This window comes from Bombina bombina, unplaced genomic scaffold (assembly GCF_027579735.1).
Source record: "Bombina bombina isolate aBomBom1 unplaced genomic scaffold, aBomBom1.pri scaffold_459, whole genome shotgun sequence".
NCBI lineage: Eukaryota > Metazoa > Chordata > Amphibia > Anura > Bombinatoridae > Bombina > Bombina bombina.
The window spans coordinates 186157-200842 of NW_026511540.1; the positions used below are offsets into that span (position 1 = coordinate 186157).

At 35.6% G+C, this 14686-nt stretch overlaps 1 protein-coding gene across 1 annotated transcript in view; it reads left to right on the forward strand.

Annotated features, from left to right (window-relative positions):
• The first annotated feature begins 4287 nt into the window (after positions 1 to 4287).
• Positions 4288 to 14686, forward strand: part of LOC128643789 (histone-lysine N-methyltransferase SMYD1-like) — a 63820-nt gene continuing 53421 nt past the window's right edge. Inside the window, exons 1-4 of the mRNA XM_053696602.1 lie at positions 4288 to 4331; positions 4510 to 4985; positions 5501 to 5600; positions 13250 to 13426. Of these exons, the coding sequence (XP_053552577.1) occupies positions 4288 to 4331; positions 4510 to 4985; positions 5501 to 5600; positions 13250 to 13426 (797 nt within the window). The remainder of the gene's footprint in view (positions 4332 to 4509; positions 4986 to 5500; positions 5601 to 13249; positions 13427 to 14686) is intronic.

Below are 14686 nucleotides of genomic sequence, written 5' to 3' on the forward strand. Positions count from 1 at the left end.
TTGAGCCCATAGTGTTTGCTCAATGGGAAAATGTCAGGTCACCAAGTTTTCAGATGTCACATTCTGTAAGCCTTATTATAGAAACAACGTATGTTTTACCATCTAATCATAGAAGAAGATAGTTTCCTCTGCATTACAAGCAAATCTAGGATTATTACAGACATACCTTGGGTGACTTAACAAGGTCAAACATAAACATTTTGCATTGTAGCAAAACTTTAAAGATTAGAATCTAGGCCAATATTAGAAAGATACAAGTTCTTTGTCAACAAATGTATCTGTAGATTTACATTAACCTTTAAAAACATGAACCTTCAAAATTTAAACATTTTGCTTCAAACTGTACGTGTTGTAGGGCTATGTCCCTTTGGAAACCATTCCTACAGACAGCATACCTTTATTTTGTGGAATGTAGCTATGAAAAGATGATACATCACACGTCATCTTTCTGCCATTCCAACTCTTCCAATTTATTGATGGTATCTGTAGGATCATTGAAGAAAGAGACTTTAAATAAAAGTCTGCAGATATGGAGAATTTATTACTTTGAGATCTTCTCCATGATGCAATTAATATCCCCGGGGATATTTTTGTATCATTATGTACTTTAGGGAGATGATAAAAGATTAAAAACTATTGATATGCAATATATAAATAAATAATTAATAACTTTTTCTTATCTAAAATTGTATTTATTTCTTATTTATAAAATTATAGGATATTATTAACCATACTTGATTTCTCCCCAATAAGTGGAATTTGCCTGTAACAAAATAACAATACAATGCTATGAAATGCTCTTATATACCTTCAAAGAATTTGAAGGTAGATAAGAACCAAAAGGCCTATCAAGTCTACCCATATTACATGTAACTTTTTTCTTATGATAGCCTTATGCATGTCCTATGTATTTTTGAATTATTTGAATTGAAAGTTTATTCTATGAATCCAGCACCCTTTCTGTAAAAAAAAATGCTTCCTCACATTTCTAACTAAAGGGATATGAAACCCAAACATTTTCTTTAGTGATTTAGATAGAGCATACACTTTTAAACAACTTTCTAATTTACTTCTATTGTCGTTCTCTTGGTATCTTTTGTTGAAAAGCAGGGACATATGTTTAGGAGCCGGACCATTTCTGAAGCACTATATGGCTGCAGTTTTGCAAGAATGCTTTCCATTTCCAAGAGCACTAGATAGCAAAACTATTTCCTGCCATTTAGTGCTGCTGATGCCTACCTAGGTGTCTCTTCAACAAAGAATGCATGGGAACAAAGCAAATTTGATAATAGAAGTAAATTGGAAACTTTATTAAAATGGTATGCTCTGTCAAGAACATTTTTGGGTTTCAAATCCCTTTAAGATTGTGACCCATTGTTTTGCTATTTTTTTGTTGTGAAAAAAATGCTTTCAGCTTCCACTTTATTAATGGAACATGAAACCCATATTTTTTCTTTCATGATTCAGATAGAACAAGCAATTTTAAACAACTTTCTAATGTACTTCTATTATCTAATTTGCTTCATTCTCTTGATATTCTTTGCTAGATAGGCTCAGTAGCTGCTGATTGGTCGCTGTACATAGATGCTGTGTGTGATTGGCTCATCAATGTGCATATCTATTTATTCAACAAATGACATCTAAAGAATGAAGCAAATTAGATAATAGAAGTACATTTGAATGGTGTTTAAAATTGTATTCTCTATCTGAATCATGAAATGCATTTTTTGGGTTATGTCCCTTTAAATCCCTTCATACATTTCAAGGTTTCTATCATGTCATTTCTTACCCTTCTCTCCTCCAAACTATACATATTTCTTTGTATGTTTTATACATTTGACATAGATCAGTGAAAACATTGATTTTATTGAGATTTCTTTTTTAAATTCTCTATTTTGATGTACCCCTGAAAAATCCATTAATTCTTATAGTAAAGTTTTCTTTGAAAATATTGCACGGTTTGGGCGAATGTCTTGTATCTACAACCCTAATTCTAAAAAAGTTGGGACAGTATGGAAAAAAACAAAAAAAAGATTCATTTGAAAATTCAGTTCACCCCAGTACTATATTGAAAACACGTTATTAACACATTATTTGATGTGAATTTAATGTATTTTTGAAAATATATACTCACAGGGGACGGGGCAATTAAGGACTAATAGCGGTGTGACAAATTTAAATAAGAAAGTGATGTGAAACAGGTGAGACAATCGTGTTAGCGTAGTATACAGGGAGTGCAGAATTATTAGGCAAGTTGTATTTTTGAGGATTAATTTTATTATTGAACAACAGCCATGTTCTCAATGAACCCAAAAAACTCATTAATATCAAAGCTGAATAGTTTTGGAAGTAGTTTTTAGTTTGTTTTTAGTTATAGCTATTTTAGGGGGATATCTGTGTGTGCAGGTGACTATTACTGTGCATAATTATTAGGCAACTTAACAAAAAACAAATATATACCCATTTCAATTATTTATTTTTACCAGTGAAACCAATATAACATCTCAACATTCACAAATATTAATTTCTGACATTCAAAAACAAAACAAAAACAAACCAGTGACCAATATAGCCACCTTTCTTTGCAAGGACACTCAAAAGCCTGCCATCCATGGATTCTGTCAGTGTTTTGATCTGTTCACCATCAACATTGCGTGCAGCAGCAACCACAGCCTCCCAGACACTGTTCAGAGAGGTGTACTGTTTTCCCTCCTTGTAAATCTCACATTTGATGATGGACCACAGGTTCTCAATGGGGTTCAGATCAGGTGAACAAGGAGGCCATGTCATTAGATTTTCTTCTTTTATACCCTTTCTTGCCAGCCACGCTGTGGAGTACTTGGACGCGTGTGATGGAGCATTGTCCTGCATGAAAATCATGTTTTTCTTGAAGGATGCAGACTTCTTCCTGTACCACTGCTTGAAGAAGGTGTCTTCCAGAAACTGGCAGTAGGACTGGGAGTTGAGCTTGACTCCATCCTCAACCCGAAAAGGCCCCACAAGCTCATCTTTGATGATACCAGCCCAAACCAGTACTCCACCTCCACCTTGCTGGCGTCTGAGTCGGACTGGAGCTCTCTGCCCTTTACCAATCCAGCCATGGGCCCATCCATCTGGCCCATCAAGACTCACTCTAATTTCATCAGTACATTAAACCTTAGAAAAATCAGTCTTGAGATATTTCTTGGCCCAGTCTTGACGTTTCAGCTTGTGTGTCTTGTTCAGTGGTGGTCGTCTTTCAGCCTTTCTTACCTTGGCCATGTCTATGAGTATTGCACACCTTGTGCTTTTGGGCACTCCAGTGATGTTGCAGCTCTGAAATATGGCCAAACTGGTGGCAAGTGGCAACTTGGCAGCTGCACGCTTGACTTTTCTCAGTTCAAGGGCAGTTATTTTGCGCCTTGGTTTTTCCACACGCTTCTTGCGACCCTGTTGACTATTTTGAATTAAACGCTTGATTGTTCGATGATCACGCTTCAGAAGCTTTGCAATTTTAAGAGTGCTGCATCCCTCTGCAAGATATCTCACTATTTTTGACTTTTCTGAGCCTGTCAAGTCCTTCTTTTGACCCATTTTGCCAAAGGAAAGGAAGTTGCCTAATAATTATGCACACCTGATATAGGGTGTTGATGTCATTAGACCACACCCCTTCTCATTACAGAGATGCACATCACCTAATATGCTTAATTGGTAGTAGGCTTTCAAGCCTATACAGCTTGGAGTAAGACAACATGTATAAAGAGGATGATGTGGTCAAAATACTCATTTGCCTAATAATTCTGCACACAGTGTATAATGAGCCTCCAAGAAAGGCCTAGTCTTTCAAGAGAAAGGATGGGTCGAGGCTCGCCAATCTGCCAACAGATTCATCAGTAAATAATACACCACTTCGTGAACAACATTTCCCAAAGAAAAATCGGTAGGATTTGAGGCATTTCACCTTCCTTCTACGGTGCACAATATAATTAAAGGATTCAAGGAATCCGGTCAAATCTCGGTGCGTAAAGGGCAAGGTAAAAAAACACTTCTGAATGCACATGATCTCCGATCCCTTAGATGTCTGTAATGGATATTCTAACATGTGCACGGGAATACTTTGGTAAACCATTGACAGTCAACACCATTCACTGCTGCATCAACAGATGGCTTTATTATGCAAAGCCATACTTTAAAGCTGTCCAGAAGCAGGCGTCATGTTCTTTGGGCCAAAGAGGAAAAGGACCATTTAAGCATCAGGTCCAAAAGCCAGCATCTGTCATGGTATGGGGGTGTGTCAGTGCCCATGGCATGGGTAACTTGCACATCTGTGATGGCTCCCGAAACATGGCTCTGTAACCCTGTGTGTGTTTTGTAATAAACTTCTTTTGCAATGACTTTTGAATCTCTTTCGTGTGATATTTGGAGTTTTGTGGTTCTCTTGTGGCTCTGCTGTAGTACCCTCTGTGCTGGACATCATTCCGTTTACTGGACTTTTATATTGCTACTATTCCGTGCACTTTGTGGGAACAGGAGTGTGTATAACACACAACAAGGGTTAAAAACATTTTCCTATACTGACCAAGAAGCAGCAAGGATTACCACTCTCACTAAAGAACCCAGAGATTTCCTTAAAGCTGTTCCGTCAAAATCTCTCTCTAAGGACTATGAGAAACTCTTGAAGAAGAAATTGTCCTACGACGCTTCCACACTTGCTGAGTACCACCGTGTGAAGCGGATCCCAAGAGGATTACTCATGAGTGTTCGCCCTACTCTTATGCTTGAAAATAAAGATTATTGCGATAAGTTCGAGCAAATACTAAACATGTGCTCTATGGACATAATGGTTCTGACTGTGGACTATCTGAATAAGGAAATCACTGAACAGCATGATAAATTACCCAAAATGGAAAATGAGATTAAAGTCAATCTACCACATGACGAGGCTGATAAATTGCTGACTAAGGTCAATCTAACAGTTACTGACCTGAAGAAAGTAATAGAGGAACGTAAGTGAACACATTTCACCAGGGATGAGATGGATTACACCCAGGGTAGAGTGTACAGATGGCGGTATGATCCCGAAGGGGCACTTCCGATAGGACCCGATGCCACGGACGTGTTCAGACACGAAGCGGTAGCAGCTTAGGATCTTCAGAAAGGTCTCCGGGGGACTCAGATACGGATGTCAGCGCAGAAGGACCCAACACCCAAGCAGCAAAGGGGAAATCCACCCGCCAGCTCCGCTCCTCAAACTGGTAGAAAGACGAAATCAACATTGTGGTGGTAGGAAGCACCGCAAAGGTAAAACCTTTAATACAAGTACAGATAATGTGCAGGCGGTTGTAACCCCACAAACTGATAATGTGTTAAATATATCAAGGATTTTTGGAAAAAAGACTGAAATACTTTATAAGGTCTTAAGAATCTGCCCTAACAGAGACTGTAACTTTTTTTCAATTGGAGAAGGATCTTTATTGCTTTTATCGTAATATTAGGCTTAAAGCTATGATGTTTATTAAAGGTTATGTAACTAATGTACCAAATATTATGAAATTACATGATTTTGGATTGCGCAATAAAAGCTCTTATATTCCACCTCAAAACAATCACAGTATTGAGACGTTTGTAAGTTTAGTAAATAAGGAAGTAGAGCTTCTGCAGCGCAAACTTAACAATAATACATATAAGAAAAGTAAGAATACATCTCATAATTTTTCTAAACAAGATGATGAAGCGCTGAAGAATTTAAAATCTAGAAATGATATAGTTCTAAAACAGGCAGATAAAGGTGGAGCTATTGTAGCTTTAGACAGATCATACTATATATATGAAATAAGAGAACTCAGTGCGGAGCATATTTATAAAAAATGATCTAGCAATCCGGTAATTATGATACAAAAGGACATTAAAAGTATTTCTATTTAATTTATCAGTTTTTCCATCAATACATCAAAATCAAACAAATTATACAAATAATAATAATAATAATAATAATAATAGACACATGCAAAGACATAAATTGCGGAGATGCAGCTCCAATTCATTTTATAACTTACGTGGAGACGCAGCTCCACCTTTACTAATACAAAAACATAAATCAACTGTTCTATAGAATCATTATCATAGCTTATATCGCTAAAGTTGATCTTTGTCTTCCAAACTAAATAACTTTTCTTTTCTTAATTTCAAAACTGAGCTAAAACAATGCATTACCTTATTCTGCATTATAAATTATATCTTCCTAAGAGATGTAGTTCCATATCAGAAAATACAATACCCATCCTTATCTTTAGGCTCTCCTAAAGAACTATTATCTCCATAAATTATACTTAGTCAGGAGGGCTTGCATGTCTTATTTTTTTGGACAAGGATGAATTACAATAATCTATTAATCTACAATTCCCATTAAAAAAAAAAAAAGGTGGAAAGTAGTAAAGAGAGGAACCCCCCCCACACATCATACATATCATTATACCTATCTATATAAAGATATCCAATCAGGCAGAAAAAAATTAACAAGACTAAGTAGGCGAAAGAATCTGAGCTCAAAAAAAGGGGACAATATCTATCTCTGTGATTGAATCTCCTTAAGTACAGAAGAAAAAGACGGCGCCATATGCACTTTACAATTCTTTAATATCAGATGTCTTACTATCATTGTAATATAGACTTAGACTCTCATGTTGAATATATAAAAAAAAATAGGTTCTAAAGTAAATCTAATCGTGAGATTATATGTAATGGAGACCCAAAACCCTATTTTTTGCCAGAGTTGAAATATCTTAGGGCAATACCATATCATATGACAGAAATCTGCTAATCGTAGTCTACATCGTGGGCATTCTGGGGTTGTGGTTGGAAACATTTTATATAATCTGTAAGGGGAAATATAATAGTTATTAAACATCTTTAGATGGGACTCTTTCCAGGACGTAGAGATTAGGCAATGATTAAGAGCTGAAAAACTACTTCTGATTTTATTTACATTTATATCTGGAAAGATATGTATCCATCTGTTAATTATTTTTTCAACAGAAAGAGTGCCCTGTTTAGCCAACATGATGTTGTATATTAAAGAAATAGAGGCATCACCCAAGATAAATTTTGAGCAGCATAACTCAATTTCAGACCATGCTGAAGACAAGGGAAAACAGCAGCTAACCGTGTTTAAAAAATGTCGAAATTGCAGATAGGCATAAAAGGTCTTATTAGGAATATCATATTGTCAGACTAACTCTTGGAAGGGTACGATCTGTCCATTTTCGGACAAAATCTGTGATATAGTATTAATACTCTTTTCCTTCCAATATTTGAAAGCCTTAATATAGATTAAACTCCAAACAGAGTATTTATAGCGCAACTGAATGGATTAAAGATGTCAAATTAGAGGGTTATGCAGTATGATATTTCAATAAGTCTGATCTAAACTTCCAAAGTTGTCAAAGCATATCGGGAAGACATAATAATATGGGGGGGGGGGATAAATAAATAAATCAAGTGCAAAGGATAATAATAACCAATAATCAATAATCAGTACACATAGGATGTTAAATATATAAATAATCTTATGCAAATACTGTGATAGAATCCTGTGAATAAAAATTATCAATTAATATAAATAGGATTATATGTGTTAAATATGTCATATCATCTGAAGCTAATACATTTACCACTTCCAATAATGTGGAGAAAAAAAAGTTCTTAGCATCCAGAGAAGTCCAAATTTAACCTTTGTTGCTTTCAAATTCCAGGGTTCTCTCAAAAATCTTGTTACATGGGGTGCAGCTGCTTTCAGAGGTGTGTCACTGAACACTCTCTATGTGAGGATCCTATAGTAGAAAACAAAGAAAAAAGCGCAGCCCCACATCAAGGTAGACGTTTCGTTTGCCCTCAGCAAACTTTCTCAAGAGGAAATGACCCTCATTTCCTCTTGAGAAAGTTTGCTGAGGGCAAATGAAACGCGTTGGGGGCGGAGCTTCATACTGCTTCAAGTAAAGGAACATTATTCGAGAAAAGGATTGAACGAACATATACTGCACTGTACCAGAGTTATCATAACCGGACTGAGATTCGCTACTCTTCTTCCCTAAACAGGATACAGGCTTGTTTTTAATTTCTATCTCGTAAGTGTTTTAAGTTACGTGCAGCGTGTGCAATAAAGTTCAAATGTCTACCTTGATGTGGGGCTGTGCTTTTTTCTTAGTTTTCTACCTTATTATAGATTCCTGGTATAAATTGTGGATTCCCTGTAATAGGGAGAAACTTGGAAAAACTTGGATCTATCTCCAGCAGAACACAGCATTTCTGCCAAGCCAAAACTATGTTTTTTAATGAGATAAGACTATGGATATTGGTCGGTAATGCCTTAAGGAGGCAGTGTAAAATTGCCTTTAACGAGAACGGAGTACAATAAAAACTTCGAATATCGAAAGAAGAAAATGTACTAGAGTCTGTGATCCAGTCTAAAGCTATCTTAATCATAGCTGCCCAATTATACAGTTTAATATTAGGAAAAGATAATCCTGCTATTTCCTTTTCTAACATCAAACTATCCAGGGATATCCGTGGTTTTTTACCCCCCCAAATAAACCTAGACATACACGAATATAGTTTATTTAAATCTTTATTAGGAATAAATAGAGGTAGATTTTGCAAAAGGATAAAAAAAGTCGAGGAAAGATAATTGTTTTTATTAAATTAACCTGGGCCTTCAAGGATAATGGAAAGGACGCCCATAGTTCTAAGTCCAATTTTATTTTATCTAGTAACGGAACACAATTCAGACTGTACTACTTTTTAGGATTTATATTAATTAATATACCCAAGTATTTAATAGTATCTACTGATCTAAAAGGATGTTCTTGCAGGCTAGTAACAGAATTTTTGATCCAGAGGAGTTCAATTTTTTGACAATTGACCCTGTATCCTGAGAAAAGACTACCTCTTCAAGACATTTCAAAATCTGAGGAATAGATTGTCTAGTATTACGAAGGAACAGCAGCAGATCCTCAGCGTAAAGTAATAACTTAAGCGTCTGTGTGCCCAGTACAATACCCATCATCTTATCCCTTAGTTTAATGGATAACGGTTTGAGTACAATATTAAATAAGAGGGGCGACAAAGGACAACCTTGTCTCGTTCCTCGTTTTAAAATAATCTTGGCAGATAAAGAATAGGAAAGATATTGGAGAGTTATAAAGTTTCTGAACAAACTGTATAAATTGATTCTTAAATCCAAACTTAGTTAGAGCATTGAAAACATAATCCCAAGAGATAGAGTCAAATGCCTTTTTGGCATCTAGAGTGCTTACGCAACCATGCACTTGTAATCTGGGCATATATCCTGGGTAAGTTTATTTTTATCCTTATCAATTCTTTGCATATTCCAACAATAATCTATAAATGTAGCCACGCTCCGAATATGTCTAGTAGAATTTCTGGACAGCATAAAGCCCACCTGATCCCGATGGATAATTTTCTCAAGCAGCACAGCAAGCCTTTTAGCAATTATAATCCGTATTTAATACGAAAATTGGTCTATATGAGGCCGGGTCTTCCAGGTTTTTTCCTTTCTTAAGAATTTACTAAATATTTGCTGCTGTTAAATATGTAGACATAGGGTCTTTAGAATGAAAATAGGAATTAAATAACTTACCCAATGGCATCTTCAATTCTTGTGCTAATATCTTATAAAATTCTGCCGGAAGGCCATCTGGCCCTGCGGCTTTGTTAAGTTTAAGATGATCTACTGCTGCAAAAGTATTTCTAATAATGCTCTTGTAACCAACGTAATTGATAAAGAAGTATTTCAATTTGTTAATGTTGAACACCCTTGCACCCCTGTACTGTACACTCTCCCCAAGGTGCATACAAATGTTAAAATGTCCCCTGGCCGCCCAATTGTTGCAAGCACTGGTTCTGTTGTGACCAATGTATCAATATTTTTGGATAAGATTTTCAGACCATATGTGGAATTGTCTAACTCCTTCATTAAATTGACACATTGTATCTACCACTAATAAATACCTTTTATTTAGTCTAGATGTCGAGAGTTTATATATGAAAGCGGCCTTAGTGCATTCAGATTAGTACTGAATACAAGTGGTAAATATAATTCTGTTTAGGTAGATTTCCTCATTCATTTACTTGAAGTTGTTTTATGCTGAAATTATGTTCTTTTTGAAGATGATTTATGTTCTTTTTGAAGATGATTATTGCCTGCAAGTTCAAGTTACAGCCATGGGATCCAATGTCGCCCCCAGTTACGCTAACATTTTTATGAATGTTTATGAAGAAAAATTAATTTTTTCGCATGAATTATTTATTCAATATGGCGCATGTTGGTGGCGCTATATTGACGATATCTTCAGCGTTTGGTTGGGCGACATTGGATACCTCTTGGCTTTTGTTGAGGATTTGAATGTAACTACAAGCCATATTAAATTCAAATTATCATGGAGTGAAGAAAGTATAACATTCCTCGACACTAAAATAATTAAATCTGGATCTGTTTTGCAGGTTGATCTATACAGAAAGGAGACTGATCGTAACAGTCTCCTTCGTTATGACAATGCCCATTCTCCTTTATTTAAAGCCCTACATAGAAGTCAATTTCTTAGAGTTAGAAAAATTGTTTCGGATGAAGAGGTTTTAAAAATTAGATTAAATGAGATGGGTAGTAGATTTTTGGAACATGGCTACCCTAAAATTGTAATTGAAACAGAAAAAGAATAGGCTTTATCTACCCCAAGAGAAACATTGTTATGTCCTAAGAAGGGGAAATTACAGAAAGATGATAGCAATAAATATGATGATCGTAGGATGGTTTTCGTTTCTGAATACAATGCCCAAAGCCATGTCATACAAAAAATCATTAGAAAACATTGGGGAATATTGTTTAAATGTAATCCTGATATATCAGAATTTTAAGAAATTCTGATGCCTGCATATAAAAGAGGGCCTAGTCTTCAACAGCAATTAATTAAAGCTGACATTGGTACTAATAAAGGTAACACTCAGAGTTATATTACTAAAAAGAACCACGGATGTTTTCCTTGTTTAGGATGTTCTTGTTGTGGGAATCTCATCAAAGGCTCTGTTTTTTACCATCCTAAAACAGGACATAAATATAGCATTAATGGATATCTTACCACTTTTGTAGTATACATAATAAAATGTCCATGTGGGCGGAGCTATGTTGGGGAAACCACTAGACCCATCCGTGATTGAATAATCAAACATAAAAGTAATATAAGAACTAAAAAGATACAGCCCCTGTTTCATATTGTTTCTTAAAAATGGGTCATGCCATCAATCAGCTTCGTTTTCAGATTATTGAATATGTCCCTAGACCTCGCCGGGGAGGCAACAGAGAACTCCTTTTAAAACAACGTGAATCCTTCTGGATTCATAAACTTGGCACTCTGGAACCATCAGGTTTAAATAGAGACCTGGATCTCTCTGTGTTCCTTTAAATAGTGTTTCCATTTCAGTAATAATATCATGTTGATCATTAATATCTTTTTATGTTTCTAACAATATGTAAGAATGTGATTATATATTTTATACTTTTGAAATATGTACTAATCAATTTGTGTATATATAAATTAATTCTGCTTCTAATATGTAGGTTGTATAGGTTTGCATCTATCATGCAGCTGTATTTAGATTATTATGCTAAAATTATTTCTACTAAATGTATATGAAATACATGTATTGTATTTGTGACTGATATGATAGAGTTAAATTTAATAGTATATTTTAGTGCCCTCTAGTGGGGACTATGTAAAAATAGAGGATTTTGAACAGTTGTAAATTAGCTCGATAAAGGGATCACTCCTGAAACGTTGCTCTGTAACCCTGTGTGTGTTTTGTAATAAACTCCTTTTGCAGCCACTTTTGGATCTCTTTCGTGTGATATTTGGAGTGTTGTGGTGCTCCTGTGGCTCTGCAGTAGTACTCTCTGTGCTTGGCATCATTCTGTTTACTGGACATCTGTGAGGGCACCATTAATGCAGAAAGCTATGTATACATTTTAGAGCAACATATGCTACCATCCAAACTTCGTCTTTTCCAGGGATGTCCATGCATTTTCCAGCAGGACGACGCCAAACCACATTCTGCCCAGATTACAAGTGCATGGTTGCGTAAGCAAAGAGTGCGGGTGCTAGCATAGCCTGCTTGCAATCCTGACCTGTCTCCGATTGAGAATGTGTGGTGCATTATGAAGCACAAAATAAGGCAATGAAGCCCCGCACAGTTGCGCAGCTGAAGACATGCATAATGGATGAATGGGGGAAAATGATGCTTGCTAAACTTAACCAACTGGTGTCTTCAGTGCCCAAACACTTAATAAGTGTTATTAAAAGAAAAGGTGATGTTGTAAACTGTCGACTGTTGTTGAGCGTGTTGCAGTCATCCGATTTTATTTAGTGTATATTTTCAAAAATACATTAAATTCACAAATAAAACCTTAAATAATGTGTTAATAATGTATTTTCAATATAGTACAGGGTGAATTGAATTTTCAAATAACTCTCTGTTTGTTTTTTTGCATTTCCCACACTGTCACAATTTTTTCGGAATTGGGGTTGTATAATAACCTATTGATTCTTTTATTCTATAGGGTGACGCATTTGCTTATTGTCCTACCATTTTAACATTGTAAAAAGAATTTCTTATTATATATGTTTTCCCTATTTTTGCATTATGCATTAATTGTTCTTACTTTACCTCTTTCCTTATTGTTAACAGAAATTCCCTTCTTTTGATAATGCTCCATATACCATTTAAAGTGATGGTAAAATATTCCCTTTATAAAGACAGATCCGTCAATTTTTCTGTGAGCTAAAAGTTTGAACTGTTCTCCAATCAGCACTCTCCCCTTTGGGCGCCTTTTGTTGTAGTTAGAGCACTGATTGGACAACAATTCAAACAGTTAGCTCACAGAAAATTTACTTTTGAAGTGAGCGACGAAGTGCGGGGTATTTTAATTTCATATCTTTAGTAAAAAGTAAGTTATATTGAATCTTCATTACAACTGATGAATTCAACTCCATCTAAAATATCACTAACATTTTGGATCTGTTTTTATAAAGGGTAGAGTTTACCATCACATTAAAATTGGGGGATTTATTCTGTTTCTGTTTGTCTCCTTGTTTTTTACAGTATTTTGCTTGAACTGTGAATATATTTTTGAGCATTGTCCTTGGGTTTAATTTGACCCAAAGCTAAACTTTCAGAATAAATTAATGTCATTATATTCTTACAGCTTCACGCACACGGTATGCCACTCATGCTTTAAAAGGCAAGAGAAGCTCCAGCGTTGTGGACAGTGTAAATTTGCCCACTATTGTGACAGAACTTGCCAGAAAGATTCCTGGGTGAATCACAAACATGAGTGTGCAGCAATCAAGAAATATGGTAAAGCTCCAAATGAAAATGTCAGGTAAGCTATAGCAAATCATTTTGTATTAATGAAGAATGGTTTTATTTTTCTGCAAGACCTAATCATGTAGATACGTGATGGCCAACTTCCTAACATATTGGGGTTGCATAATAATATTTTAGAAGGCTTAAAGGGATACTGAACCCATTTTTTTTTTCTTTTATTATTCAGATAGAGCATGCAATTTTAAGCAATTTTCTAATTTACTCCTGTTGTCAATTTTTCTTCGTTCTCTTGGTATCTTTATTTGAAAAATCAGGAATGTAAGTTACGAGACGGCCCATCTTTTGTTCAGCACCTGTGTACAGCTTGCTGATTGGTGGCTAAATGTACACACAAAGCAGCAAGCGCTATCCATGGTGCTAAACCAAAAATGGGCTGGCTCATAAGCTTACATTCCTGCTTTTTCAAATAAATATACCAAAATAGTGGAGGAAAATTGATAATAGGAGTAAATTAGAAAGTTTCTTAAAATTGCATGGTCTATGTGAATCATGAAATAAATAATTTGGGCTCAGTATCCCTTTAAGGAGGACTACTTATAAATTGATGCCTATTAAACACACAATACTAATATATATCTTAAAAATGCACAGGGTCAGAATAAACTAAGGATGCAGGGTATCCAATGTTTGCTGTTCTCCCCTGCAGACAAGGCTGGATTGGCCTGCCAGCATGCTAGGAGATTGGGCTGGAAAGCTAGAATTTAAAGGGGGTGATTAATAGATGCTATTGGGTTGTATGGTGCATATATAACAACAATTTGGCACTTTTGATCAAACTAATATATTTTAAGATTTGGAGGAGTGTCCAAGAAATTCCATTTGAGAAAACTGGTGTGTGTGAATTCTACTGACTCATGAAAAATAGGGCTGGTCTCCAAATTTTCCAGGGCTGCCTCCAGAGGGTTATTTTTGAGTTGTGGTCACTTTTTTTGTCCACCAACCAAAGCACACACTTTTAGTTCAGTTCCCCCCCCCCCCGGGGCCACAAAAACGATGTCACTCATTCTATTATCATTATCAATTTTATAATTTGTTTTGTACCAAATTAGGTTCTGTTGTGAAATAGCAGCTCCCAACTGTCCCTTATTTTTCAGCAATTATTTTTGTCTAAATAAGTAATCAGTTTGAAAAAGGTAAATCAAATGGAGTCAGTCTCAGAGAGGTGATATCAAGAACCGCATTTCTGTTTTTTAGAAGTTAATTTAATTATTTGTAAATCATTTCATAAGATGTGCTGGATCCGCAGTCAGTAATA